The 26,591-nt window shown below is 43.8% G+C and overlaps 1 protein-coding gene across 1 annotated transcript in view; it reads right to left on the bottom strand.

Annotated features, from left to right (window-relative positions):
- Positions 1-26,591, bottom strand: part of pkn1a (protein kinase N1a) — a 50,550-nt gene that overhangs the window by 10,271 nt on the left and 13,688 nt on the right. Inside the window, exons 2-7 of the mRNA XM_071922529.2 lie at positions 8,272-8,466; positions 6,776-6,881; positions 5,226-5,374; positions 4,382-4,502; positions 818-963; positions 365-578 (exon numbers count right to left, since the gene is read on the bottom strand). Of these exons, the coding sequence (XP_071778630.1) occupies positions 365-578; positions 818-963; positions 4,382-4,502; positions 5,226-5,374; positions 6,776-6,881; positions 8,272-8,466 (931 nt within the window). The remainder of the gene's footprint in view (positions 1-364; positions 579-817; positions 964-4,381; positions 4,503-5,225; positions 5,375-6,775; positions 6,882-8,271; positions 8,467-26,591) is intronic.

The following is a 26,591-nucleotide window of genomic DNA, read 5'->3' as shown; positions in this document are numbered from 1 at the left end:
GAACACTAATTTACTGTCTGGTGATCCTTTTTCTATTTTTCTTAACCTTCTTGGATCCCAAAGATCCAGGATGTGATTACATAAACAGCAACACTATTTATTTTGACAGTTCTGTGATGTAGCCGGTTCAGGAAATAATACATTACTACGGGCCTCAATGACACTTTCTTGGATATTCCTCAGCGGCAGTATGTTAGTATATAAACACCACTGTCTTGGACGTTGTAGCCTGTTATATCCAAAGAGTGTGAGTGTGTGAGTGTGTGTGTGTGTGACTGCCTCTCTGTGTTTCTACATTGACTTCTTGGACGTGGTGTCGGCTGGCTCTGCTTTGGCCTGCGTGGGCTTGTTCGATGCTACGTACCAGTGAGCGGCGAGGGCTTGTTGAGGGTGCTGTACTGGTTGTGGAGGTAGGGGGCGCCGTGGCGGGAGCTGAAGGCGGGAGAGGAGGCCAGCACCAGCTCCTCTTTGATGACGCTGGCCTTGGGGTGGTCCTCCGGCAGCTCCGTCAGACGCTGGTCCAGAGAGTCCCTCAGCAGGTCCAGCCGCTGAGACGCCTCGCTCAGACGAGACTGGGCCTAAAGGGAGGCGACGGAGAGTCGTTTACATCCACTGGGTGATTAGTCAAATTTTAAAAAGGGGCATTACGCAATCTATGACCTTAATCAACTTTTATCGATAGAACTTATCTCCTCCTATACAAGTCTCTATCACAACTCCCACCCCTCCTGTTCCATTTAAGTCCCATTTTCACAACAGAAACAAGCGAGCTAGCTAATTAGAGATAAATGGAGTGTGTGTGTGTGTGGACTCTAACCTCAGACAGGGCCTTCTTGTCCTGGACCTTGCTGGCCCCCAGGAGCCTGAGGACGTTCTTGGCCCCCTCGGCCACAGCGTGCTCCACCCTGTAGTGATGCCTCAGCTCCTCGATACGCAGCTCCACCCCACACAGGTCCTGGTTACCTGCAGCAGAGGGAGGGACACATTACATTACATTACTATGGATCAGAACACATTACAACACAACACAACTAAGGCCGTGATCACATAGGATGTTTTTTTAAACATGCCTGCACCTTTTATTCAGTTATTTACTTGGCAGGAGCGTGTCTACTCCACACTATGTGCCTCGTGTTTTGGACGCAGAGCATTTTGGGCGCTGCCCTGGGCGCTCCAAGTTAGGTTGCGCATTATGTCAATGTCAGACAGAGAAAAAAATAGCAGCGCCGAGAGGGAAGTCAGCAGCCTCTTACAGTTTCCCGGTGAATAACGTTAACTTCAGCTGCATCCTCTTTCAGAACGGACTCCTCATCCTTTTCTTTCACAGCAAGCAGAGCAATCTGTAAGTTTCTCTTGTCCATTTTTTATTTTCAACAACGTTTTCCCTTTTGTTACCTCAGGTTAGCAAGCCAACACTAATTAGATAGTTGCATAGCAAAGAGATGTAACAGTGTTAATGGTGTGACACTAAACACCCTTTGACCCCTTTCTCTTTGTTGCTACTAGTTGTGCTTTGCATTTGAGCAGGAGAAAAAAAGCCTCCTATCTGATCATGGCCTAATACTGTTAATACCAGTAAAAAACAATAATGGCATATTGTGCAATTTTCAGAAAACAAACAAAAAAAACAAGCAAATAATACTGTTTAGAAAGAAAAAAAGAACACTGACAAATAATTAGAACAAAAACCTCAAGTACTGCTTACACATCAGGAGAAGGGAAGTTAAGAATGGATCAATCAGAGTAGAAATTAGTAGAACAGAATTAATTAACAGTGTTCTAGTGGCAAACACACCAACCACATACATAACACACACACAAGGGCTAAAACTGAGCAGATGTCCTTTGTTGGACATCATATACACTCATCATTCCTGCTACCTTAAAGTAGAATAAAGTGAATGAAGTGTAAAACTATCAGACAAAAATAAAACATATATATATATATATATATATATTTAAGCTCTCCTCAGACATGGGGGTCAGCCACGGAGTAGCACCCCTGGAGCAGATTTACAGCTAAGTGCTTTGCTTAACGGCACAGTAGCAGCCGCTCACAGTAGACCAAAAACACAATGGAGCACTCAAGATACAGGAGGAGGAGAGGAGAGGAGAAGAGAGAGGGCGTGAGCCCAGGAAAAAGGAAACGGGATCAACACAGTATTCCAAATAGGTACATTTCACTTTCAACTAGAGCGGGACAAAAGGACAGGAGGGAGAGAGAGATTAACAATGATTTGTATGACTGTTCAAAATGCTGAGGGAGAGAGAGAGAGAGAGAGAGAAAGAGAGAGGGGGGAGAGGAGGAGGAGGTGTGGAGATGGATGTGCATGCTTTTATCTCCTAATAAGGTGTTCTGCCTGGAGCCCAAGACCCAGCTAGATGACCCCTCCACCGGGTGTGGTGCCTGGAGACTGTCTGTGTACACTATACACACCGCTCTGTGTAAGTGTGTGTGTGTGTGTGTGTGTGTGTTAAAGTTGAGAGACAGACAGACCAAGACAGACACTGTGTGAGTGAATGTTAGTGGGGTAATGAGTAAGAAAGACAGACAGAGGAAATGAGGAGCAGAGGAAATGAAAGAAAAAGTACGTGTTAAGGTTAACGAGAGAGTTAGGTTACAGTAAAATGCCTAGAGAGACAGTGTATTGAAATGAAATGCATTTAAATACCAAGGCAAAGCATTTCTGCCTGCACTGGCTACTTATATCTAAAGCACTATAATACTATTTTTCATCAGATAAGTTACTGCAGATTATTAAAAACCTAGTAGGTTTTCCACAGGGAGGACACAGATACAAGTATGGCCTTCAACAGCCTTTAAATACTCTTTCCAAAGGGCCATTATCTTCTTTGCCTTAAAAGAAGCCCATGATCTTTCTTCACAGCCATCAGCTCCCTCAGTCTGAGAGGCCCCACAGGGAACACACCATCCTTAGAATCTCCATTTCCCCCTCTCGCCCCCTCCCACCTCTCTCTCCCTCCCTGTCCCCCCCCCCTTTTAAATTTTTCCCAGCCCTCCACCCCTCTTGACCTCCATCACTCGGCCTCTCTTCCCAGCAGAGGCCATTACGCTCCACACAGCACTCACAGCCCCGTGGACTCATTCACCTGCCCTGAAACTCCATTGATCGATGACAGAACGGTGTGTGTGTGTGTGTGTGTGTGTGTGTGTGAGTGAGTGACCCTATAATGCACAGGCCCTTTCACCTGCCCTAACCGTGTTGCCACTACACACTGTACTAGAACGGTGTGTTTGTCTGTGTGTGAGAGAGAGAGACTTTACATCTGTCGGTGCTTTTTATGTGTTAAGTGTCTTTGTGTGTGAATTTGATGGTGTGGGTGCGCCAGGTGTGCCTTTATTCATGCTTTGTGTCACTCACACCCACATTCACCCACACATGCACACACACACACACAAACAAGACAGTCCGATGTGTGTTATCTCTGACTGTCCTCTTCAGAGAAATGCGAGCGAGCCCTAGGCTGGCTCCTTATTGATCTGTTTACGCTACTACTACGTCTACTGTCTGGAGCTGCTGCACAGGGCAAACTGTATTACATGCAGAGAGAGAGCGAGAGAGAGACACTATAGGATTACATGTGGAGAGAGAGACTAAAAAGAACAATCAGCCAAACAAACAAATCTTGTCAGTGCCAACTCTCCATTGCCATAAACCACATATTGTGATACTTGAGAATGTCTGGTAACACAGGCAGCGTCTGAAATTCACTTTTTAGCTCACCTGCGAAGGGCTGGTAAACTAAAAAAACAATTACCTGCCAATAAAATAATTTTGCTGGCCAAAATAATTACTATGCATTTTCATAGAAATATGTTATGTAACTTAAAACTTGCTTGTTATACAATTGATCAAGTGTGAAATTCATCATGAAGTGCAAAATTATTCAAATTATAGTGCATTTTGAAGCGTAGCAACCTCCCACAACACGCACACACACACTCATACACTTTGCTAAAGTTCGAATACTTGACATTTTGTTATTAATCCTCAACTAACATCAGGCTAATTAATTATCCAGGCAGCAGAGAAACAGAAGTTTAGACGCTATCACTTTGTGTAGAACCTGTGTAACAGATATTTGATACAGAGCCATTGTTTTGCTTTTGATTTGATTGGCTCACGGTCAGAGAGAGTGTATGGTGGTCAAGCAGGAACAAAGTTTGAGAACAGGCAAAGACCAAATACTGTATACCGAGGCTTTCAAAACAAAAAGTTACAGGCAGTGTGGTGGGTCACCAAAGTTTACCGGAAATAAGATACCTTTTCAAAAAGGTATCTTAAGGGTTTGGTATCATTGATATTTAAGTGTCACACAACCACACCTTACGTATTCTCTACCAGTCAGTCAAACTTACCCTGCGTGTCGTCATTGTGCTCGGTGGCCTGCACAGCCTTGCGGATCTGCATGCGGATGATGTCAATCTTGGTCTTACTGTCCTGCAGCATCTGCTGGGCCGTCTGCAGCATCTTCTTGTCCTGATTGGACCAGAGGCGGGAGAAGGTGCAAGTCACATGACAGGAAGCAGGAAGTGAAACATGATAAGATGGTGTGGTTGTAAGGTTGTGTGTAAAATAAGAATCTGTGCTTTGACCATTTGAGCAGAGAACAATGGAAACTGATTGGCACATTGTCTCAAAAGAGGGAATGTTTTATGTGTCTTCCCTCTCTGTCTGGTTTATTGATATTTGTCTCATATTCCTGTTTAATGGCCTTGCAGTGACACATAAAGGTAAGTGGATGCATGAGAGCAAGGTCAAATGTCAAGGAGAAAGAGATGCTGCATAAAACCAGGGGGAGGGGGAAATTTGAAGTACTCAAGAGATGAGAGGTGTGTGTGTGTGTGTGTGTGTGTGTGTGTGTGTGTTTGGTGGGTCCTAGAGATTTAGATAACATCATTATCTGAGTCAGCAGATTGCAAGGTTGTGTATCTATGTGGACGTGCACATACACACACACACACTTCAGTATGAGTTGACTGGGGGAAGGGTCTAATACTGTAGATGGGGACCATGCTCTATGTTCCCTGTTTGACCTTGATTATGTGTATTGCTGAGTCGTGTATACGTGTGTGTGTGTGTGTGTGCGTGTGTACAGCCACTGATCAGTATCCTACATAATGCCATGTTCTCTATAATGTCCTTTTGAGCTGTGTGTGTTTGTGTATGTGTGTGTTTATGGATGGTGTAGAGGTGCCGTACCTTGGTGGATCCATTAGCGTAGATGGGGATCATGTTCTCCGCTCCCTGTTTGACTTTAAGCTCGATGTTGAGCTGCCTCTCCAGGGCGGCGATGCGTTCCTGGTGGGCCGATGTGCGGCTCTCTGCCCCCGGGGACTGAGGACACTCATCTATAGAGGGATGGAAGAGGTTAGAGATGATATGGAAGGGAACAAGATGATGAGATAATGATCTGCACAGTGTGCTCTCAAGTAAAAAAAACCTCTCAAGGATATTTAATACAAAATAATGGCAATACCAGACAATACATGAATAGTAAGTGTCTAACAAAGAGTAGGGCCACGCTTTGCCTTGCCAGAAAAGCTTCAATTGTCCTTGGATTGCTGTTATGCAAGTCCTGAACTGTGTGTAGTGGGATATTGGACCATTCTTCAAGAAGGAAAACATCTAGTTCTTTGATGAAGGAGATGGAAATCTGCTTCTCTCGGATGTCTAGAATGTCCCACAAAGGTTCAATGATGTTTAAATCTGGTTGGGGATTGGGGAGGCCATGAAAGGTGTTTGACTTCATCCTGGTGTTCATGAGACCACTCTTGAATTTCTTTAGTGTGTAGAGGGGTAATACCATCCACTTTGGAATATGGGAACACTAATGACTCCCAGTAGATGGTTGTCTATACCATTACAGATCCACCACCACCATGTTTAACAGTTGGCAACAGCCATTTTGGATTGAATCCTCTGGCTTCTTCAACAGAAACCTGCCCAGATGTAGGAAAAAGGGTCAAAAATGACTTGTTGGGTTATCTATTTTTTTCCCATTGCTCAGAGGTCCAGGTTTTGTGTTTCACATACAGTTTTTTTTCAGAGGTGTTGATGCAATTCTGTGGTAATGTTTAAGGTCATAGTTTTCTGGTGTGTAGCAAGTATCCTCTGAAGTGATGCGTATCGCTGTCAGTGAGCTTCGACTTCCAACCACTGTTCTTCTTTACCGTTGCCGTTTATCCATGTTTGGCATATGCCATCATGATTTCGAGGCGTCTCCTTGCCACAGATTAAGGCACCAACTATTTAGCCTTTTTGGACCTCTATCAGTTGCCTCATATTGCCTTGAAATATGTAAAAGTAGTGATTGTTAGACCTCTTTTAAAGCTGACATTCTGATAATCATTCTGACATTCAACTTGATATGACTCGCCTGTGTAGCTGCCTTAGTTACTACTACTAAGTCCTTTATCATGTGGTGTTCCTGTTATTTTGTCCATCTCTATATCTTTTTGAATTTTTCTCTCCTCCATGGACCTGCATGACTGATGAGGAATTCACTTGTTTTCACAAGAAAGGATATTATTACTATGCCTATGCCTATGACTATGACAAGCCTCTTGACTTGCATAACCAACATGCCTTCGGTGTGGCAGGAACAGACCACAGAAGAACGGCTGCAAGACCATGGAAGTAGAGTTAAAAACAACAGTGGCTCCATCAATTTATTAGTTCTTAACTATACCAGTGAGACAAGGCTCAAGAAAGTAGGAACGACAACAAGAGTGATTTTCCCTCTTACATACCTTTATTCTCATCTCCTCCCTTCACCACAATGTGTGCGTCCAGCTCCTGCAGCTGAGCGTGCAGGTTGTCCAGCCTGCGATTGGAGCTCCGCAGCTGGCTGTCCACCTGCAGGCAACAACACAGGGATTGGAGCTCTGGATCATGTTACGGAGAAGAAATGATCATCACCTCTTCTGCATCTTCTTTTACATGTACAAATGTACCCACCTATCAGTTCATCAAATTATGAAACCTTGGATAACATGTGATCAAACCTCTTCATAACCTAGAAGGTCAGGCAAGAACTTATGGAGAAGCTAAAGAGGCTAAAAGCAGGTGTTTGTCTTTGAACCAGATCTACATTTAGCCTTCAATATTGTCCTTGATATACCAACAGGATCTGTTTGGTCTATGATCCATCTAAAAATCCTCTTTTTAATCCTTTAATCCTTCTTTTAATGCACTCCATTGAGACAAATTCCATTCTGCAAGCTGAAGCAATTCAGGCAAATTGTCTTAGCATACCTGTCAAGCTAAATAACAATCCTACAACAAATCTAACCCTTGGCGAATAAACCCATCAGTATAAACCCTGCTGTCTAATCTGCTGTGTGGTGAGGGAAACTATTATGCTACAGGTGATTTTACTCCATCTTTTTGTGTCTACACGCCAAAACCAATTACCCTTGAATGAACGACTGTGCATTAGCCTTGAATAACCCTGATTCTTGAATAGCTTTATGCCAACAACTCCTGAGGTTGTCAGACCATAGCCATCTATCTAGAGGGTCATGCCAGCGCAATGTGGAGAGCGCTTCCTGAATGTTCAATGAATGTTTAACAATAATTGACCTTGATCACTGGAGGCGTAATTAAATTCCAGGTCCTCCAAAAACATCCCAACGCGAGTAAGAACGTAACAAACTAGCAGCCAATTTCTGGTACATTTGAGTTTGTCTGCTTCACCGGCCACTGTTCCAGACAGCAACCATTATTTAAACAGGGTTCCCACAGTGGTCCTGGTGTAAAATCCCATGACTTTTCCATGACATTCCAGAACTAAGTCAGACCGCTTCCATGACCCTAAACATTTTATTCCTTCCTGGTTTGTCACTGATGTTTTTCTAAAGAGCTAAACGGTCTGGTTTCCCCTTCACTTGGGCTTGTTGTGGAGAAAAACATCTGAAAACCATCATCTAATACATTCTGATATATTCTTGTAAAGTGACCCATTTGTAAGGTTCCCTGATATTCCCTGACTTCCCCAGAGAAGTTAACAAATTCCCTGACTTTCCCTGTTTTTAATACACAAATATACACACAATTCCATGATATATCAGATCTTCCATGACCAGAGGGAAGCCTGTGTAAAGGCTTTAATCTACAAAAAGTTATTCATTTGGCTGGTATGACAAGGAAAGTGCCTGGGAATTTCTGAACTCTACTAGCCTCTGATGGATAAAAGCGTTTGATGAAGGCGTTTCCTGCCCCGGATCCAAGGCTAAACGAGGCTGACCTGCTGTGCGTTCCTCTTGTCGGTGGTGGCCCTGCGCAGGTTCTCAGCTCCCTCCTTGATCTTCAGCTCCTTGCGGATCTCTCTGCGGATCCGCTCGCGCTGCTCGTCCAGACGCTGCTGCACGCTGGAGTCCGAGAAGTCCGAGTTCTGGTCGAGACCCAGCTGCTCCAGAACCGTCAGCCCGCCTGGGTCGCTCTGGATGGATGGAGGGAGGGAGGGAGAGATGGAGAGATGGAGGGAGAGGGAGAAGGACAAAGAGAATGGAGGAGAAAGCAGAAGCAAAAAGTTAGTCAATTTCGTTCATAATGGGCGAGAAATCAGTCACGACAAGTACAAGGCTGGTTTTCCCGACACTACACTCATATGCCCTCAGCCTGGTAAGGAGGGGTGATGTGAGGGAACGGGGAGGTAGAGAGAAGAGGAAGAGATGGTGGGCAAGATAAGGCAGTAATGGGAGGAAAGGGAGATAGAAAGGGAGAGAGGATGGGGGTAGAAGGAAAAGGGCAAAATTGGGTAGAAATGAAAATGCGAGGAGAGGAAGCGGGAGACAGGAGGAGCAGTGAGGAATGAGAAAAATCTAGTTCATGTTCATCGATGTTTATAATATTTCAAAACATATCTTGCGATGTCAGACCTGTTTACAAGAGCTTGAAAATTACTGAAGTTCAAGAGCACCATAAGAAATGCCCATTTTCAGGGTGTTCTGCTGGCGAAATAAGACCAAAATCTCATACCATGCAACTCACAACATCATGGATTGGAAATATGTCTCATGACCCGTGTTTCCCATCATCCCCTCTCACCCTCGCTCACTTTCCAGTCTTCCTCTACTGTGTGAGAAATGCCATGAAGATGAAACTGAAAACGAGCAACACCCGTTTCACGTCGCCGACTCCTGCTCAAGCTTCAACTTATTTTCGGGAATATTAGGCCTGTACGCGAGACTAGACGAGAGACGAGACTGTGTCGGTGTGAAAAAAGACGACTTTAGTGGCATAGTCGCATCTAGCGGAGAGCTACAACTTGCCAGAGGGGAGGGGGGGGGGGAAGCTGGAGAGCGAGCGAGAGAGCCAGACGCACAATCAGGAACGCAGCAGGAGAGACCGTGAATCACAGTCACTCTCCCGCAATTACAGGAACACACAAAGCAAACAAACAAGCGACAACAACACTTCACCTCCGAGCTGTCCTCATCTTCCTCGTCACCATGCCAACACATAGTTCCCTTCAATACGGTGACCCAAAACCGCAGGAAAAAAAAAAACACGGCAGCCTCGGTACGGCTCCCGTCTGAGCTAAGCCAAGCAGCTAAAAGCCACACCGAGAGCAAAATGGGTAGTGGGGAGAGAAAAAAACACTAAAAAGAGATAAAGAGAGAGTGAGTTAAATGAGGGAGGAGGGGGAACGCCTCCTAAAGAGGATATCCGTCCCAACACCAAGCTGCTCAGGCCTTTCCTGTTTCCTCTCTGAGTCTGCTGTCAGTGGAGAGAGAGACACAGAGAGAGAGAGAGAGAGAGAGACACAAAAAGAGGGCAGCTCCATACATCAAGAATGCATCCTTCCTTACTTAGTATAATCACTGTTTTGTTTAATCATGCCTTGATCTATGAGAGTTAGCCTGTACGGTGTCAAGTCTTTCCTGCTCACTAATTAATAATCTGATTTGGCTTGAACTGAATTCTGCGACCGCTTTTTTTTGCTCTCGCTTGGGTCGGTGATATAATCTTGCGGGAGGAAGCACGGGAAGGATGCGTTTTCGAAGTATTGGATCAGAGCCAGAGAAGAAGGTTGGGACGGACTTCTGCTGTCTGCCTGACCCAACACTTCCTCTGGGGTTCAAATCTACAACCACATCGGCGATTCCACCTCCCCTATAGAAAGCCTATGGGATGGAGACACTAACCCATATGGGATGTGATAAAATATGCGCTCTATGTGCAGCAATGAATTGAGGATACAGTTTACTTTGTCCATGTTGCACAAAAAATTGGGTAGCCTAACTAGGATTTGCCTCCTTGTTCATAATTCCTCGGTATTGCACACTAAAAAGAGAGAAAACAGACAGCATCCTGGCTCAGGCTGTGGGCTCACATTACAAGAAAGGCAGGAAGTGGCTAACTGCTAGCAGCTAGCCCTGTGCCACAGCCACAGCCAGCTGATAAGATAGCGGAGGGCTAACGTTAGCGGTTAGCTGGCTGCCCGCCCCCCGGCCTGCTAGCTGCCCCATAGAAGGAGAAGATGAAGGAGAAGTTGGTGACATCACCAGAGACGACCAGTGACAAGAAGTCTTTGATGACAGGCTTTTCACTGGGGAGCTTCACTTACAAAAAGAACAATCTTTATTAGGGGTAGGATTGGATTTCATTAGATTACATCAAACTTTAGTGATCTCCGTGGGGAAATTAGGTTGTCGCAGCTGCAGAGAATATGGATAAGAATAAGACAAATAGAGAGTACTGAAGACCATACATGTAATTATAACCAGACATACTGAAAAAAAGACTGGTGACAACTATTAACTAATTGTTATAGGAAATATAGTCTGGGTCAGTGGAGATGTTCACTGTGCTGGTCTTCGCAGTAGAATTAGAATGGAGAGCGGTCAAATTATATCTGTAATTTTGCAGCCATGCCTATTGTGGGTCTTGCCTGATGTAACTGACTCATCCTTCTCTATTCCTCCTTGTCAGTAGTTTTGTGTTAGCCCGGATAAAAAAAAAAAAGTGAGACCAACTGGTGACTAAGTTTTACTTCCTGTAATCTGAGAAGACAGATTGAGCCGGCCAGAGGCTCAGTGGGTTTTAGGGTGAGCAGATATTTTACCATAGCTCACTGGCTTTAAGAAGGCAGAGTTACAACAGCTACGCAGCACCTATCACTTTCAATGAGGGCTTCACAATTAATTGTGTATAATCGTATATCACAACTGTAGTTTCCACAATTAATAATCAGAAAATAATGGCAATAGTGAAGCTTTTGGTTTCATTTCACGTCTGTTGGTAAACTACAAAAAAATACCTGTCAAGAATATTTTTTAGCAGCCAATATCATTTCTATAGCCTACATTTTTCATAGAAATATTTCACCCTACTTGTTTTCAATGCTATTCCAAATACAGGATCAGGTGATAGGTAAAACATTAAATAAAAGAAACAAGAGGAGATTCAGAGTTTTAATCTGAAATTTGCTTACTAACTTATATAATAGATCATTGACTGAAACTGAATTCAAATTAACCAAATATCAAAGACGATATAACCAAGGCATTCAAATGTTATCGTATAAAAAAAAAAAGTTACTGGCCAGTGTGGCAGGTGATGCTTATTGATTTCCCTTTATTGCTTTACAAGCATATTAGGCATAATCGTGCAGCCCTACCCTCAGTGTGTTAGATGAACAATGATGTGGAGGTTCACTAGGCTTCAGCAGTGTGCCTTCTCTGTACGATGCTCTTTGCGAAGATGCATCCTCTTGGGCGGTCAGTGTTTGTCTGACTGGCCGCTTGTTACTCTCTGGGTCCGACATCCCTGGAGGCTTTGACCTCACTAGACCCAGACTGACTGAGAGAGAGAGAGAGAGAGAGAGAGAAGAGAGAGAGAGAGAGAGAGAGAGAGAGAGAGAGAGAGAGAGAGAGAGAGAGAGAGAGAGAGAGAGAGAGAGAGAGAGAGAGAGAGCGCTTACTGCTGCCACGACCTCTCTTTAACATGACAAAGTTTATAATCTCCTCTCTCTCTCTCTCTCTCTCTCTCTCTCCTCCTCTCTCTCCCTCACCCACCATCTCCGTCTCTCTTTGTAAAGTGTGGAGGCGATCCAGACCCGGCACCGGAGGAGCGCTGACGAAACGGTTTAGCCCGATTAAGCGTACACTCGCGGCGTCGGAGACAGTGGGAGTGGGTGTTGTTGATTCAAAGAGGTTGGAGAGTTTCAGAATAGCTGTGCGTTGTTGTGTTTCCGTGTACAGTCTGCTTTTTCTGCTGAGCTGTAGCCTGGCTGCCAAGCACTTCTGTGTCAGATGGTGAATTAGTTGCGTAACCGAATTAGACAGAGGTTGTTTCATTTCTTCTACTCTCCTCACAGCCTCTCATCCACAATCGGACTTCAAAGCAGAGGTGGAGAGTAACTGCTCATGACAGAGCTGGTTAGTGTTAGACTGATTTCAAGAGAAACACAGCTTTTTAGTATGTTTATGGTACATTTTAGTTCCAGACATAAGAACGGTGACCACAATGAGATTTAAAGAAGTTATTCTGGACTTCACTTTCCATGACTGATATCATACTTTGATAATAACCCATCAATAATTTGTTAAGACTAGGAAAAAACAGGTAATCTGTAGATTTTGGAACATGCACAAACTCTAAATGGCTTTTGCTTGAAAGTCACTGTTTTCTAGACAAGTGCTACCTACATCCAACAGATGTAGCAGTAACTCTACTTGAATACAGTATTTCAGGACTCTTATCACCTTCTGTATAAAAGGTACAGTATATGCTTAACCTTCCCAGTAAGAATGACAATCTGTAACTGAGAAGTCTATCAGCACTATCAGCATGATCAGCACTGACACTTGCATTAGGCTATGGCTTGATATCTAAATTAGCATATTTATCTCTTCCGTGTTTAAAAATAAGCCAGTTCCTCAGTATCCGTTAGCAGACAGCGATCAAAACAGACTGATGATGGTCAATACCAGCTGCAAATCAAACGCCACATTCAAGTCCACAGTGTCACTCAGCTTAGTCTGACACTCTGAAGGACGTGTCACTTTCAACCTGTCTAGTGAGAACGCGTCTCCTGCCACTTCCGACGCAACATGTGTTTCTATGTGCAGTTAAAGAGGGGGGAGCGGATACAATTCAACGCTCAGATTCATCCTCGAGTTGTTGACCTAGCATAACGCTGCAAGATGGCAGCAGCTATCGGGCATGAGTGACTCATCCCGTGTAGCTTGTTAGCTAGCTAGCCCAGGGAGGGACATTCAGCGGTGGTGTCCAGGGAGGTAATGACTCGCTAATTCAATAGATAACGGCGCCAACAGAGGCTAATTCAATCAGACTGTGTGAGCAGCGAAGAGGAGCCTAGGGCTGGATGGAGAAGGACAGGAAAGAACATGGTTAAAGTGTGTGTGTGTGTGTGGGTGTTTGTGCGTGTATGAGGATGTCATGTCATGCCGCTGTGAGGACAATGCCTGGAGTTTTCCTACTGACTGATAATGATCATTCAGGATAGAGATAGTGTCCATAGAGATCATGGTAAGGCGTGGTTGTGCAAGCATGCATGACTTGCACAGAAACTAGAACAGAAAGTGTATGCGCACGCACACACACATATACACACAGAAAACCCCTCAGTTTCCACTTAAACATGAGGACAGGTCTCTGGGGAGTGAGGCCACAGAGCCCAGCCCATTACTGACTGAGGCCAGTGTTGTTGTAGAGGGTGTGATCTGTGCACTCACACTCCATCTACCGTCCAGCTGGGATGTTCTGACCTTTGCTGGCCAGTCCAGAGCACTGACGTCTTTAAATTGGGTTAAAATGTGTCAGGAAACATGGTAAATTGCATGTTGTGTGGTCTGTGCTCCACATTTGGAGTCTAGGAGTCCAGAACTATGGAGCTTCATGTGAAACATGCAAGACCAGTAGAGCTAATTTGTTGTGTATGATCCTATATTGTGTTTTTTGTTTCCACAATTAATAGGCTAATCCAAGGATACTGGCATATCAGCAATACTCAAACATTTAATTTCAAGAATGTCTACTGCAGTTGAAAATAGTCACCTAATCATCAATACATTAGATAATTAGGGATGGATGGTATGGACAAAATTAATATATATCTGATATAAGATATTTGATGACATATTCAAAATCATGTGGTATATTATCTTACTGTGATCAATATCTAGTAAGAAAACATAACCAGGATCATCATTTCAGCCACAGTTGTGCAGCTGTAGTGCACAGTGACTTGTTTGGTCCCATCAACTTCCTCATCTTGTCTGGCTACTGGATCTAGATTTAGGTCTTCCATCTTAAACGTCTCACTTATATAAATCATATGTTGTAAAGAAAAAAAACTTCCTTCAGATGCCAAAGTGTTGACACAGACAAAATTCCTACCCCGAGTGTGTGTGTACTTGTCTTGGGAGTTCAAAGCCAGCCTCTGACAATGAATCTGAGCGGGCTTTTCCTTTGTGTGTGTGTGTGTTCAGTGTCTAGTGAGCAGGGAGAGAGTGGATGGCCTGCAGCGTACAGCCCGGGCCCCCGCTGGGATAAACACACTAGCTCCCTTTCTATACTCCTACTTCCTGGCATACACAATGCATACTAACACAAAAGTGATGCACGATGAGAAACGCACACAATGATGAATGCACGTGCAAATTTGCAGCCAAACAAACACATTCCTCTTCTCATTCGCCATGTAGCTGAGGATGCTGAAGCTGTCAGTGTTCACACACACACACACACACACACACACACGTCAGCACCTATGACAGAGGCATGAACCTGCTGAGGCTTTCTCTAATGGGTTTACAGTAACTTGGAACATCTTTCCCTGTAACCCTCTCCTACCATTATTCTGTTGAAAAGACAAACCTGCAGGGAATTACCATTTCCTATTCTTGGTAAACTGACTGACTGCATGGCAGACAGGGCAGGGAAGTGGGAGAGAGGCTAAATAAGGTTAGGAGAGTGGGGAGGGAGGATGATGGTACATGGATCTAAACTGTTTTTTTTTTTGTTGCTGTTGTTGTTGTTTTTACACAGTAAATGATCTTCCTGAGCCGTACCAACGTCATTCTGTATTCACGCTAACACACGCGCCAAGTAGAGGTAGCTGTTACATGAGGACAATTAGACTACTGTATTTTACCGAGAACACATACCATGAATTCAGAATAACCAAAATACTCTGTCCAAACACTCACTACTAACTGGGATTATCTTAAATCAAATTACACTTCTTGTACAGATTAATTAAACCAATAAAACATACTTTTTTTTTCACTTTTACCAGCGTTAACTGAAGCTAGACTTTGATGTTTGCTTGGTAGATACATAGAACACAATCCAACTACGGTTAAACTTTGTCATAAACCTCTCTCACAAACCTAACCCAAGCTTTTCTCACGTTCTGGTACAGTGTTAAACCAAAATAAAGTGTTTCTAAAGTGTGGAGCTGTAAGGAAACGGACACTGAGGTCATTCATGTGAACAGCTCAAGCACAAGGTTTATTTTGCATGAATTTGATTTGCATGATTAATGGTCAATTATAATAATACATTTTATTTGTATAGTGCTTTTCTAAGTACTCAAAGATGCTTTACATAGTAATGTCAATTATGATGAATTGTCATGCTCATCAAAAAACTGAGCCATAATATAAAAGTTGTACATGAATTGAAAGTCACCAAACAGCGTAGTTAATCAGATGAAGGGGGCTGATGAACAGATGAACAGGGGCTGCAGGTTTTACTCAAGAAACATGTGACAGCTCTTTTATGTTTTATGGAAAACTGATGTTCCAATTATTTTGACCAGTGAGTGTACATTTCCCTTTAAACCTTAATACTACACTTAATAGCCTGCTATACCTTCACTCATATATTCAACCATCAGTATTATGTCCTACGATCCCACACACAATCGCCTAAACCCAATCACATTATATGTCCTCAACATTAACATTCAAATTGGCCCTGAAACATAACCAATAGTTTTTCACAGTCATCCTGACCCAGCAAAACCTTATTCTCCAAAATACACCTTAAACCCATTTTCCTTATTAACCGTAGATGGCTATTACACTGATGTAATGGTAAGGGCATCAAAATAATCACTAACTAAATAAACAAAAAACTCCTGACTAGCATTTTAGTTTGTTCCTTTTCCCGGTCAAAGGAAAGGTTGTTTTTACATGGGCCTTTATGTACTGGGTGAATGCCATAGGCCTTATGAAACCTTGCCAAAACATATACTGTAAATTTCAAAAACACACTGTCAACTGGAGAAAGAAGAAAAAAAGCGCTATTTTGGTTTATAGCATTTTAGTTTATAGCAGTGCAGTATTTAGCGAGCAAAAATCAGAAAGTGGACCGTTTGCAACACTGATGAAAAAATATATATATACTGGCAAGAGAGAGAGAAGTGGCAAGAAAGGGGCAGAGAGAGAGAGAGAGAGCGTGCCGAGGCAAACAAAGAGAAAACAGCATGAGGACAGGAAGAGAGGGAGGAGAGAGACGGATGAGGCACAGCTGAGAGGGTGACAAGGTTGAAGCAGACAGTACAGACAAATAAGCATTCAAAGAAGGAGATGAAAAGGGGAGACGCACAATGTATCAGCAACCAAATATATCAGCCAGTAAATGAGTTGTTGCATAAGTAAACTGTTTAGTAGCGGCTATTATATCAGTACTTATCAAGTACAAGTATATCATGTTAGTACTTGAAACAAGAGGGTGAATAGAGATTTATAGGCAAGTGGTTTCCTTTCAAAAATCCATATTGGTGCATCACTAAAAAAGAGGGAGGAGGCAGAAAAAGGCTGAAATAAAATGGGTGGACGAGAGAATAGAACAGCAGACAATAGGAGAAAGAAATGTGTGACTGCAACCAGGGCAGGGTGACCTGACCCTCCCCACACACACACACACACACACACACACACACACACACACACACCCTCGTGAGAATGAGGGCAGGGCAGACAGGCAGCATTTGCCCTTTCACCCCTTCCGCCATGTTGGGCTGCCCGCCTGTCTTCAGTACTCTCCCCCTCCAGGCCCTCCCACGTCGCATCCCCTCTTCCTGCCCTCCTCCCTTTCTCTCTACTCGACTCTCTCTTTCCCCCAGGCCTCCCCTTCCTCACCGTCCAGCCGGAGACTCTCCCTCCTTCTCTGCTCTTCCCTTTCTTCCCACCCTTCTCCTCCTCCCTCCCACTTGTTTCTCGGCTTCCTTTGTCCCTCTATCCTTCCCTCTCTTTCCATTGCAGGCCCTTCCTCTGCACTGACAATGCTGACCCTATTTCCCTCTTCTCATCCCTCCCTTCATCTTGCCCCCCCCCCCTTCTCTCTCTCTCCACTTTCCATTTTCTCCCTGCCGCTTTGCCCTCGTTTGCCTCCGCAGTTCACACTGACCCATTCCTCTTTCCTTCTTCCCATCATCCTCCTGCTCTAATCCTAGCATCTCTTCTTTTTTTATTTCCACACTGATCAGCACCTTCCATCTTTAGTCCGACTCCCTCTTGCCGTCCTCTCCTCACTCTATAAGGGAATTCATACATCAGGAAGAAGTGCTTCAGGTGAAAAACGTTCACATTCAGAACATTCCCTCCTTCTTTTCAGGCCGATAAATCATTTTTAATGGCTTGCTTGCTACACATGATTTTTTTTCTTTGTTCACCTTCCCACAGCGAACATGATGGCCATTGTTTTCTCTGATTGGCCACTTCACACCTCCCGTTCACATCTGTTCAAGATGTCAGCTTGGCTGTCTTATTCCCTGAACTGCTTTTTTTTTCCAGTGACAGGACGAACGTGTGATTGCCAGACTCGTACATCTTACAGACTAACTGAATTCTCTCGACAAAGAAAAATGGTATGAAGAGATGAAGAGAGTGAAGCATGAACTCTCGTCTCCCTCCTCTCTTCCTCTCTCACCGGCCCACTCTCCCTTCTCTCGCTTTTTCCCTCTCTACCTATTCCCCCTCCAACCCCATGCTGCGTTTAAGGTACGTAACAGAAGACGTCACTTTGTTATTGTTACAGAAACATGTCGGATGAGGAGATCCTGTGTTTCTCCTACTGTTATTAATGTGCCTATTAATCTCGTCCTCCGCTCGGATGGCTATTAGCTCCGTCCGGCCCCGTCCAATTTCCAGGCATTTTTGAAAGCTAAAAATATTCGCTCACTTTTCCCGCTCCAAACAAAAGTCACAGGATGAAATACGCCACCTCAGAGTCTCTTTTGTTCACACTAGCGTCACAAAAGAAGATTCACAGGAATTTCACTCGGTCTTGAAATAAATCATCTTTTCCGTAATATCGACTCCAGCTCCCGTTCACACATGACCCCGACCTGGAAAATTTCCGGGTGGAGCTGCATGTGTCAAAGGGGCTTTTACTCTCCATTCCCTCTACAAGTCTTCCTCCCCTGCACCTCTGCTTGATCTCAGCCAGCTTCAAAAAGGAGCAAGAGACACTCTTTGCCTTACATATTGATCAGAGAGAGAGAGAGAACAGATAAATAAAGATATCAGCTGATGGAGGGAAGAAACAGGGCGGCCTGGTTTCAACCCACCCTGCGTGTTGAGCAGCGCATGTCCGGGAAGCGTTGTTTTGTTATGCAAAGCTTGGGTGGAGGACTGACTTCTCACCTGCCTTATTGCTCACACGCTACAACACACACACCGTTTGGACACACACACACACACACACACACATCACGACAAAACATTACATGGAGCACAGAACATGATGTACAAAACTTTCCAGTGAAAGTATTTATCTGATTTTCTCTCACAGCCAAAATAAATGGTCTGGTAAAAATACAGTTAAAAAAAACAAAAAAACAGTCTGGCATCGGCTTAGGCCTACGTGTGCAGAAGTTACGCAGTGCGAGTGTGTCTGCCTGTTACTTGGGTCCATTTGATAGTTTGTCTTCTTTAACACTATGAATCCATTCTACAACCAATCGGTCACAGCAGTGAGAGTGTGCGGCATGTTTTGTACCAAAGTAAGCAACGCAAAGTGCTTCAGATTAGCACCAAAAACACACTCTAGTGTTGAGTTAGCTGGTGGATCCTAGCCAGCCTGATTCCCCAACAACTAGAGGGAGTAGAGTGGACACTCCCTGGTAGATCCCTGCTAATTTATAGAGACCAACATAAACAGGAACACCCATTTGATTAGTTCCAGTCATTTGTCCAGCTCTGTGGACATATCTCTACCTGTGAAGTATCCATCACAGACACAGTGAGACAGAGTAGTGAGGGGTGAGATAAAGACACACAACAGACCTTACTACTGTAGAAAGAGAAGGCATAAAGTAAGGGGACAGAAATACAGATGAAGTACAAACAAGCTAATAGAAGGGGAGCATGGGAAAGATTTAGAGAGGAGAAGCAAAGGAGTAAACTATACAAAGAGATGGGTGGAGAGAGAGAGAGAGAGAGAGAGAGAGAGAGAGAGAGAGAGAGAGAGAGAGAGAGAGAGAGAGAGAGAGAGAGAGAGAGATGTTTGAATGACAAACATTCCCAGGTGGGAATGTAAACACAGACTGGCCTGGGTGAAGTGGTTCCATATCCATAACTAGTGAACCATGACCTTTCCAGGAAAAGAGAGAGAGAGAGAGAGAGAGAGAGAGAGAGAGAGAGAGAGAGAGAGAGAGAGAGAGAGAGAGAGAGAGAGAGAGAGAGAGAGAGAGAGAACTAAAAAGATGAGTGTGTTCACCATTGCTCTCCTCCCTATAGCATGAACACACACAGAGGCTGTCCGTCACAGCAGCAGGGGGGCGGGGCCTCAGCGCAGCAGGCCACCTGTCAATCACTGTCTGTTCCAGATGTGCTTAGTCAGTGAGTGGGCCAGACACCCGTCAATCATCGTCCCTTCCCTGCCTTGCTGAGTCGGCGGGTAGGCCAGACAGCTGTCAATCACCCTCAGGCTACACAGCAATAGGCCTATAGTCTGTGGGCGGGGCTCATAAATACTGTCACAAATCTGTTTAGCAGAGAGAATACAGATGCAACCTTTTGGGTAATAGTTTAAAACGCATCCAGGTGGGAATGTAAACACACACTGGCTTTTTTTGAAATGTACATAAGTGGAATACTTGGCTTTACAATACGATAACAACCCTAACCACATATTTTAAACTATATTTATTCAGGGAAGATTGACTGAGCACACATAATCCTTCTCAGAAACTCCCTCCTTCACATAACACTGGTTCCTAGCATACGGCGCAGCAAGCGAGCAGACAGCAGAACGGCACCATAAAGTAAATAGCAGCCAGTAGTTTCAATGAAGCTGTCCACATTGATAGTGTGCGTCAGCTCGCTCATTCTGGCCTCAAAAACTGGTCACGATGTCGCCATTTCAGCAAAATTTTGTAGGCATACCTGTCTCCAAACTGTGGCTATTGGTGGAAAACTGGGCTGGTAATTCATGTATTTTGTTCACACAGACAGAGATCGACAAGGAAAGGCTGATTTTTGAAGTTGTACATATCTGGGTCCTGTTGGTTAGTGATAAATAAATTGGTCTGAGTCACAAAAGTAAAGCTGTGGATATCAACTGGAAGCAAGTCATGTTTAAAAATACCAAACGGTATCACAAGTTGTGATTATAGCTATAGTTACCATAGCAATATCTAAATTTGAGAAACCAGTCAAGTGCTTGATAACCTGTAGGCTAGATAGTGTTCGGTCAAGTGGTTGGTATAACGCCAAATAATTTATGCTGTAAATCAAGTCAGAATTGGTGCAGTTGTCAGAACTGATTAAATATTAATTTGTAGAGCACTGGATTGCATGATAAAACACAAACTGTCAAAGGTTTTTTTTCCCCAATTATGGTTTAGATACTCACTAACTTTCATGAAAAATAAGAAAAAGACATCAGTGACGCTGTCCAGATCATGACAAGAGATTTTCCGAGCAATATCATTGGGGGTTTGCACACTCGCACTGTTAGGAACTGGTGTTAAATGTTAGAACTGATTACAATAAAACTTGCCATTTCATTACATTGTAATGCTTGATTACAAGATGGGCTTTAAAATACTTTCCATTACAATTCTGTATAATATCAGCTGCTAAACTGTGGAAACCTCACTCATTATGTAAAGAACCATTGTGTGTGTGTGTGTGTGTGTGTGTGTGTACTGTCTAAGCAGTTGACAGTTGAGTTTCAGTTGAGGTGAGATACAGCCTGAGCTTTCACAGCCCATTAGGCCGATGAACATACATGTACACACACATGTTGTAATGCTGAAAAGAACAGCAGGAATGACAACAAGCAGGCCAACGTTACATGTTAGCTTACACAAATAATACTCCAAAATAGACTCTGAAGTCCTAGAGCAACCCCAGAGATAGATGCCTCATTTAACCAAATACAAAAAGACAACGCACAATGATTCAGAGTGAGTGTGTGTGTGTGTGTGTGTCTTGGATTTGATGGTGGGCCTCCCTCTATAAATAGTTTAGGCTAGGTCAGGTTTTTCTGTATTCTGTCTGATTCAGGATCACTTTTACAACGGTCACTTTGTCTACATTACAATTGTTACAGATACCAACCCAGGTATTTGATGTGGTTCTGGAATAGCTCCAGTGCATTACTGTTTTTCAAACAGTTCTGTATTGTTTTTCAAATCAAGCACTTTATAATATTTTTACTTTTTCAGTTCAGAGCCCCAAATTCAGTCCCAGTTCGGGACCCATAATGGTTCACACACAGGCTTGTTTTTGGTCTATTTCCACATTATAAAAGAGTAATAGTGTGGTTTCATTCCTGTGGGGGTGACTGGATTCCTCTTGTGTCTTCAGGTCTTAAAAAACATGACACAGAACCCCTCGACTTAAGCGAGGCTACGGCTGAAGACACGGAGGAAGGGAGAGAATGAGGGAGTCAGTGGAGAGGAAATATTGGCAAAGATGAAAAAGATTAATTATGCACTAGACATGAATAAACTAGCACAAGATGATCAGCCCTTTGTTTCTGATCAAACTCTCTCTCTCTCTGTGTGTGTGTGTGTGTGTGTGTGTGTATGTGTGTGTGTGTGTGTGTGTGTTAATGTGATCAGACTGTGTGTGTGTCCATTTGTGTGTGTGTGAAAGCAGCACTATAGTAGAGATGTCCGACTGTACTTAGAATTGCTGTGACAGGTCTGGGATATCGGCCTACATGAGCTGCATGTAGAGCCGGCCTTGTAGAACTACACATCACTGTGTTTTTGCCCAATGTGTGTGTGTGTGTGTGTGTGTGTGTGTGTGTGTGTGTGTGTGTGTGTGTGTGTGTGTGAGAGAGAGAGAGAGAGAGTGTGTGTGTGTGTGCGTTAACTCTAAAGTAAAGAGATGGAAATGGGTCTGCACGGCTGATTTGTTCTGAAGCACTGATCTGATGTCATTTTGGCTTTGTAGCTCTTTATACAAAATGCTAAAACTGAAAACGACACAAGCTGTTCTTGGATCAGTGCTCCGAAGGGAATCGAGTGCAAAGGTTAGGTACAGACTTCCACCTGAAGTCAAAACACCGTCTGCCTCTTGCTGTCTATGAGCACAGGAGGGGAAATGTGTCTTGAGTGTGTGTGTGTGTGTGTGGACATGAGTCATATTAAGAAACATCTGGAGGCATTCCTGAGATGCCTGAGCGGTGACAGCAGCCAACCTGGAGGGGAAGGAGAGAGGAAGGGAAGCGAGGACTGGGGGACAGATACATGAAGAGAAGGGAGGTAAAGTTAGGGAGAAAGGGAAAGAGGGAGAGAAGGAGAGAGGGAGGCGAGCGCTGAATTCACTGGGGTGTCGCTTGCTTCACTGCACTCCCCCTAAAGTACGTTTCCACCTAATCAATCTCCACTGGTTTGTACAATAAGTTACACACCAGATGGATGGGACTGAAAATACTATTAACTGACTCTTTACATAGGAAGTGCTGTCAGGTGAAAACCTCATGTCTTCTAAAACTCAACTTTGCAGTAATACAACCTTACCCAGCATGAAGTTTTTTAATGTTAAGTGGGTTTTGAACAGGCTTGTTTGGCCCCATTAATCGTGATACCATGGCATAATTACCATAAACAAATGAGACCATGGTTGAGACGATTGATAGCTCATTGATCTCATGCTAGTGATATTGTTTGTGCTAGTCCTTCTCAAAATGAAGACCATATTTCCCATAAACCTCGTTTATGGGAAATATGGCAAAAGTATCTTTTCGTTTTGGCTTTACTGAAGAGGATAAATATGTTGGAAGTGGTTTTTCTATCGGCCTTTCACTTGTTCCACCATCTGCCGTTGCAAGAAACTCAACACCCTTATGAGTACATTATGTATTAGGGAGATTTTCATCAAGTACCTATACTGTAATATTGTTTATTTACTATATTTAAAATGAAAATATATATGTATATGCAGTGTAGAGGCTTTCCCTCACTTTAGTAATGGTCTCACCTGTTTACAGTGGTTATACTAATGTCTAAAAATGTATGTGGTGATGATTTATTATAGCAAGACTGAACTGGTCAATTCATTAACTCAATGTATTAAATTGCATTAAACACACAAACTGGAGGGACGGGGTTTTATGCGACCTCACTGCACTCTCTGTGGGCCTTGTCTTGGGAATACTAAAATAGCCATGGGGGGAAAAAACTACATAGATGCCCATTTTTGTTTCAAGCCACCTTAGTTCCTTTGCTAACGCTCGTTCTTTTCATCTCTTTCTCTGCAAGCAGAGCGCGGGATGAGAAAAACTGCAGGGAAGAGGAGAAAAGAGACAGACGCCACCCTTCCCCAAGAGACAGACAGAGAGAAGGCCAAGAAAACCTCTGAGCAGAGAGGGAACATGGAGAGAAAGAGAGAGAGAGGGAGGGAGGGAAAGAGAGAGAGAGAGAGAGAGAGAGAGATGGTCAGCCAAAAAGTGGAAAAGAAGCAGGTGGAGGAGGGAGGGGGGTGGTCGACCCACAGTGCCAGAGGCGATTGATGGATAAAAGAGCATGTGAGAGCATGCTGGGAGGCCAGACTCAGCTCACTGCCAAACCCACAGACATCAGACACATGAGGAGGAGGAAGAAGGGGGGAGGGAGAGAGAGAGAGCGAGAGAGAGAGAATTAGCTGTTCTTCAGCATGTGTTCATGGGTGGAGAAGAGTTTGCTGAGAGCATATCTTTGGCACACAGTCCTACGGCTGTAAACTAGAGCTGCACATTAAATCGCAAAAACATCAAAATCACAATATGGACTACTGCGATTTCCAAATCGAAAGGTACAGAAATACATTGCAAGTGGTTAACATCATCGTCATCCCTCTCCCCACCCATCCGCACTATTTTTGGGCATTTTTTAAGCGCTGAATGATCGACGTTACTCGTATATCGCAATCACAATATTTAGACACAAAAAACACCCAACGTGCCTGTTTCTCCCAATGGCCTGCAGCTCTAAGGCAAAAGCAAGGCAAACTGCGCACATGTGTTGGAAAGCCGGAGCGAGCATGGCAGCCAGGGAGGGAAAGAGGGAGAGGGGAGGAGGGAAGGATGAAGGGAGGAAGGGAAGGAGGGAGGGAAGGAGGGAGGAAGGCCAGAGGTTCACAGCTAAGTTTAACAGCAGTGTGTGAGTGGCGTTTGCCTTGGGTATTTAGCTGGACATGAATGCTCCCATTGTGGCCAGGGCCTTTGCATAAAGTGGCCAGCGTGTGTGTGTGTGTGTGTGTGTGTGTGTGTGTGTGTGTGAGAAAGAGCGAAAAAGAGCGTCTCCATGACCAAATAAAAACCTATTATATTATCTATGCATGGATCCCTTCCCTCGTGTGTTCATATCAAATCAATACATCAATGCATGGATTAGAGATGTGTGTGCGCTTTGTTTGTATTTAATTGGATATTGCAATTGATTTGGAAAATAGAAATGACAACAAAACAAAATGTGGTGGAAAACAGTAGAGCAACAAATGCATAAAACTGAGCACACACTAAAATGAAGTTTTTGATTTGTATCTTAATGATTTAGGTGTTTCTTGAGAGATTTAAATGGTTCAAACGTGTGTGTAGATGTGTTACAGACAGTAGGCTAGTACATGACGGTGTGTGTGTTTGTGTGTGTGTGTGTGTGTGTGTGTGCGTAAGAAAAGAAGTTGAGAGTGCTGGTGGTGTAGCAGTAGTTTTAGCTGAGGGGATTAACGCACTAAGCTGTCTGATGGCCAGACAGACAGGGTCCATTACACTGGCACAGGGACAGGACCTCAGGGCACACACACACACACACATACAGACACAAACTCAGACCAACAGGGACACACATGGGATCACATGTATGCAGAACCAATACAGAAACACACACATGAGCAAATCAACAAGAAAACACAAAGATACACACACACGCTCGCATAGAAACATGGATACACACAGATACAGATGGATTGTACACACAAATTTGATGGAAGAGGAGTAGAAGATTAGATGAGAGGACCGAAGGCAGAAGTGAGGAGAGAAGAGAGGAAGAGGAGAGGTAGAAGGATGAGGAGGGAGGAAGAAAGTGAATAAAAAGAAGAAAGGGGTTGAAGGACAAAGACTAGAGCATGATGAAGGATGATGAGAAGAGAAGAGAAGAGAAAAGGGGAAACAAGATCGGTTCCATTCTGAGAAAGAAGTATACTCCATACTGAGGATTAACGCTGCCTGGGCTAGGTATTGAAAAATGATATTTATGTGTAACATACAGATTTTTGGCATCAATATCATCAACTGATTATAGTCTAGTCTGTAGTTGAATTAAATTTTAAGTACTGGAGCTGGCATCAGATACCAAGCCCTACTTCAATTAATTCAACAGGAACTCATGTTATAATTATGTCAGCATGACAGCAAACAAAAAGCAGCAGTTTTTTAAGTATGTAATTATGGAAGACTGAAATATAAGTAGACTGTTTCCGGTGGTGAAGAGGAGCAAGTTTTAGTTTTCCAGCAAACTGGTTGTGTCTGTGCAGCATGGTTCGTTTGAGCCGTGACTAACAGCTGACTGAGAGCAACTGCTGGGAGCATGCCTGCTAGTTACTCTGTGTGTGTGTGTGTGTGTGTGTGCGTGTGTGTATGATTGAGTGTGTGACCATGTGTGAGGGAGAGATGAAAAGTGGCTACAGAATACATCACATTTGTGTTTTGAGAGCCCCCTTGGGAGAGTGTGGCAGTGTGGCTGTACGTTGTGTATGTAAAAGAGAAGGACAGAGCATGGAAATGCATATTTATGTGCACCCTTGGGAATGTGCTGTCTTTTGTGTGTGTGTGTGTGTGTGTGTGTGTGTGTGTCTTGGCATTAACGGTTATGACAGTTAGGCTCAGGTGTGGCAGCAGCAGCAGAGACCAGTGCAGCAGGTCTGTGGCTCATCTGTGTCTGTTTACAGGACCTGCAGAAACAAGTCCAGCTCACCAACTGTGGTTATGCGGTTAGTGTTGGAGGGACATTAGTGAGTAGGGATTACAACATTTCATTGTGCAATAAAGTTAATTGTCTTCAGTCGGTGTAATATATTCACTTCTGCGTAGAATCAGACCAAGCTGAATTCAATTTCCTAACTAAAAATGGCTGTAACGTGGAGGAAA

Source organism: Centroberyx gerrardi, chromosome 3, assembly GCF_048128805.1.
Source record: "Centroberyx gerrardi isolate f3 chromosome 3, fCenGer3.hap1.cur.20231027, whole genome shotgun sequence".
Classification (NCBI taxonomy): Eukaryota; Metazoa; Chordata; class Actinopteri; order Beryciformes; family Berycidae; genus Centroberyx; species Centroberyx gerrardi.
The sequence above is the reverse complement of the archived record's forward strand: the minus strand, read 5'-3'. Positions and strand labels throughout refer to the sequence as shown.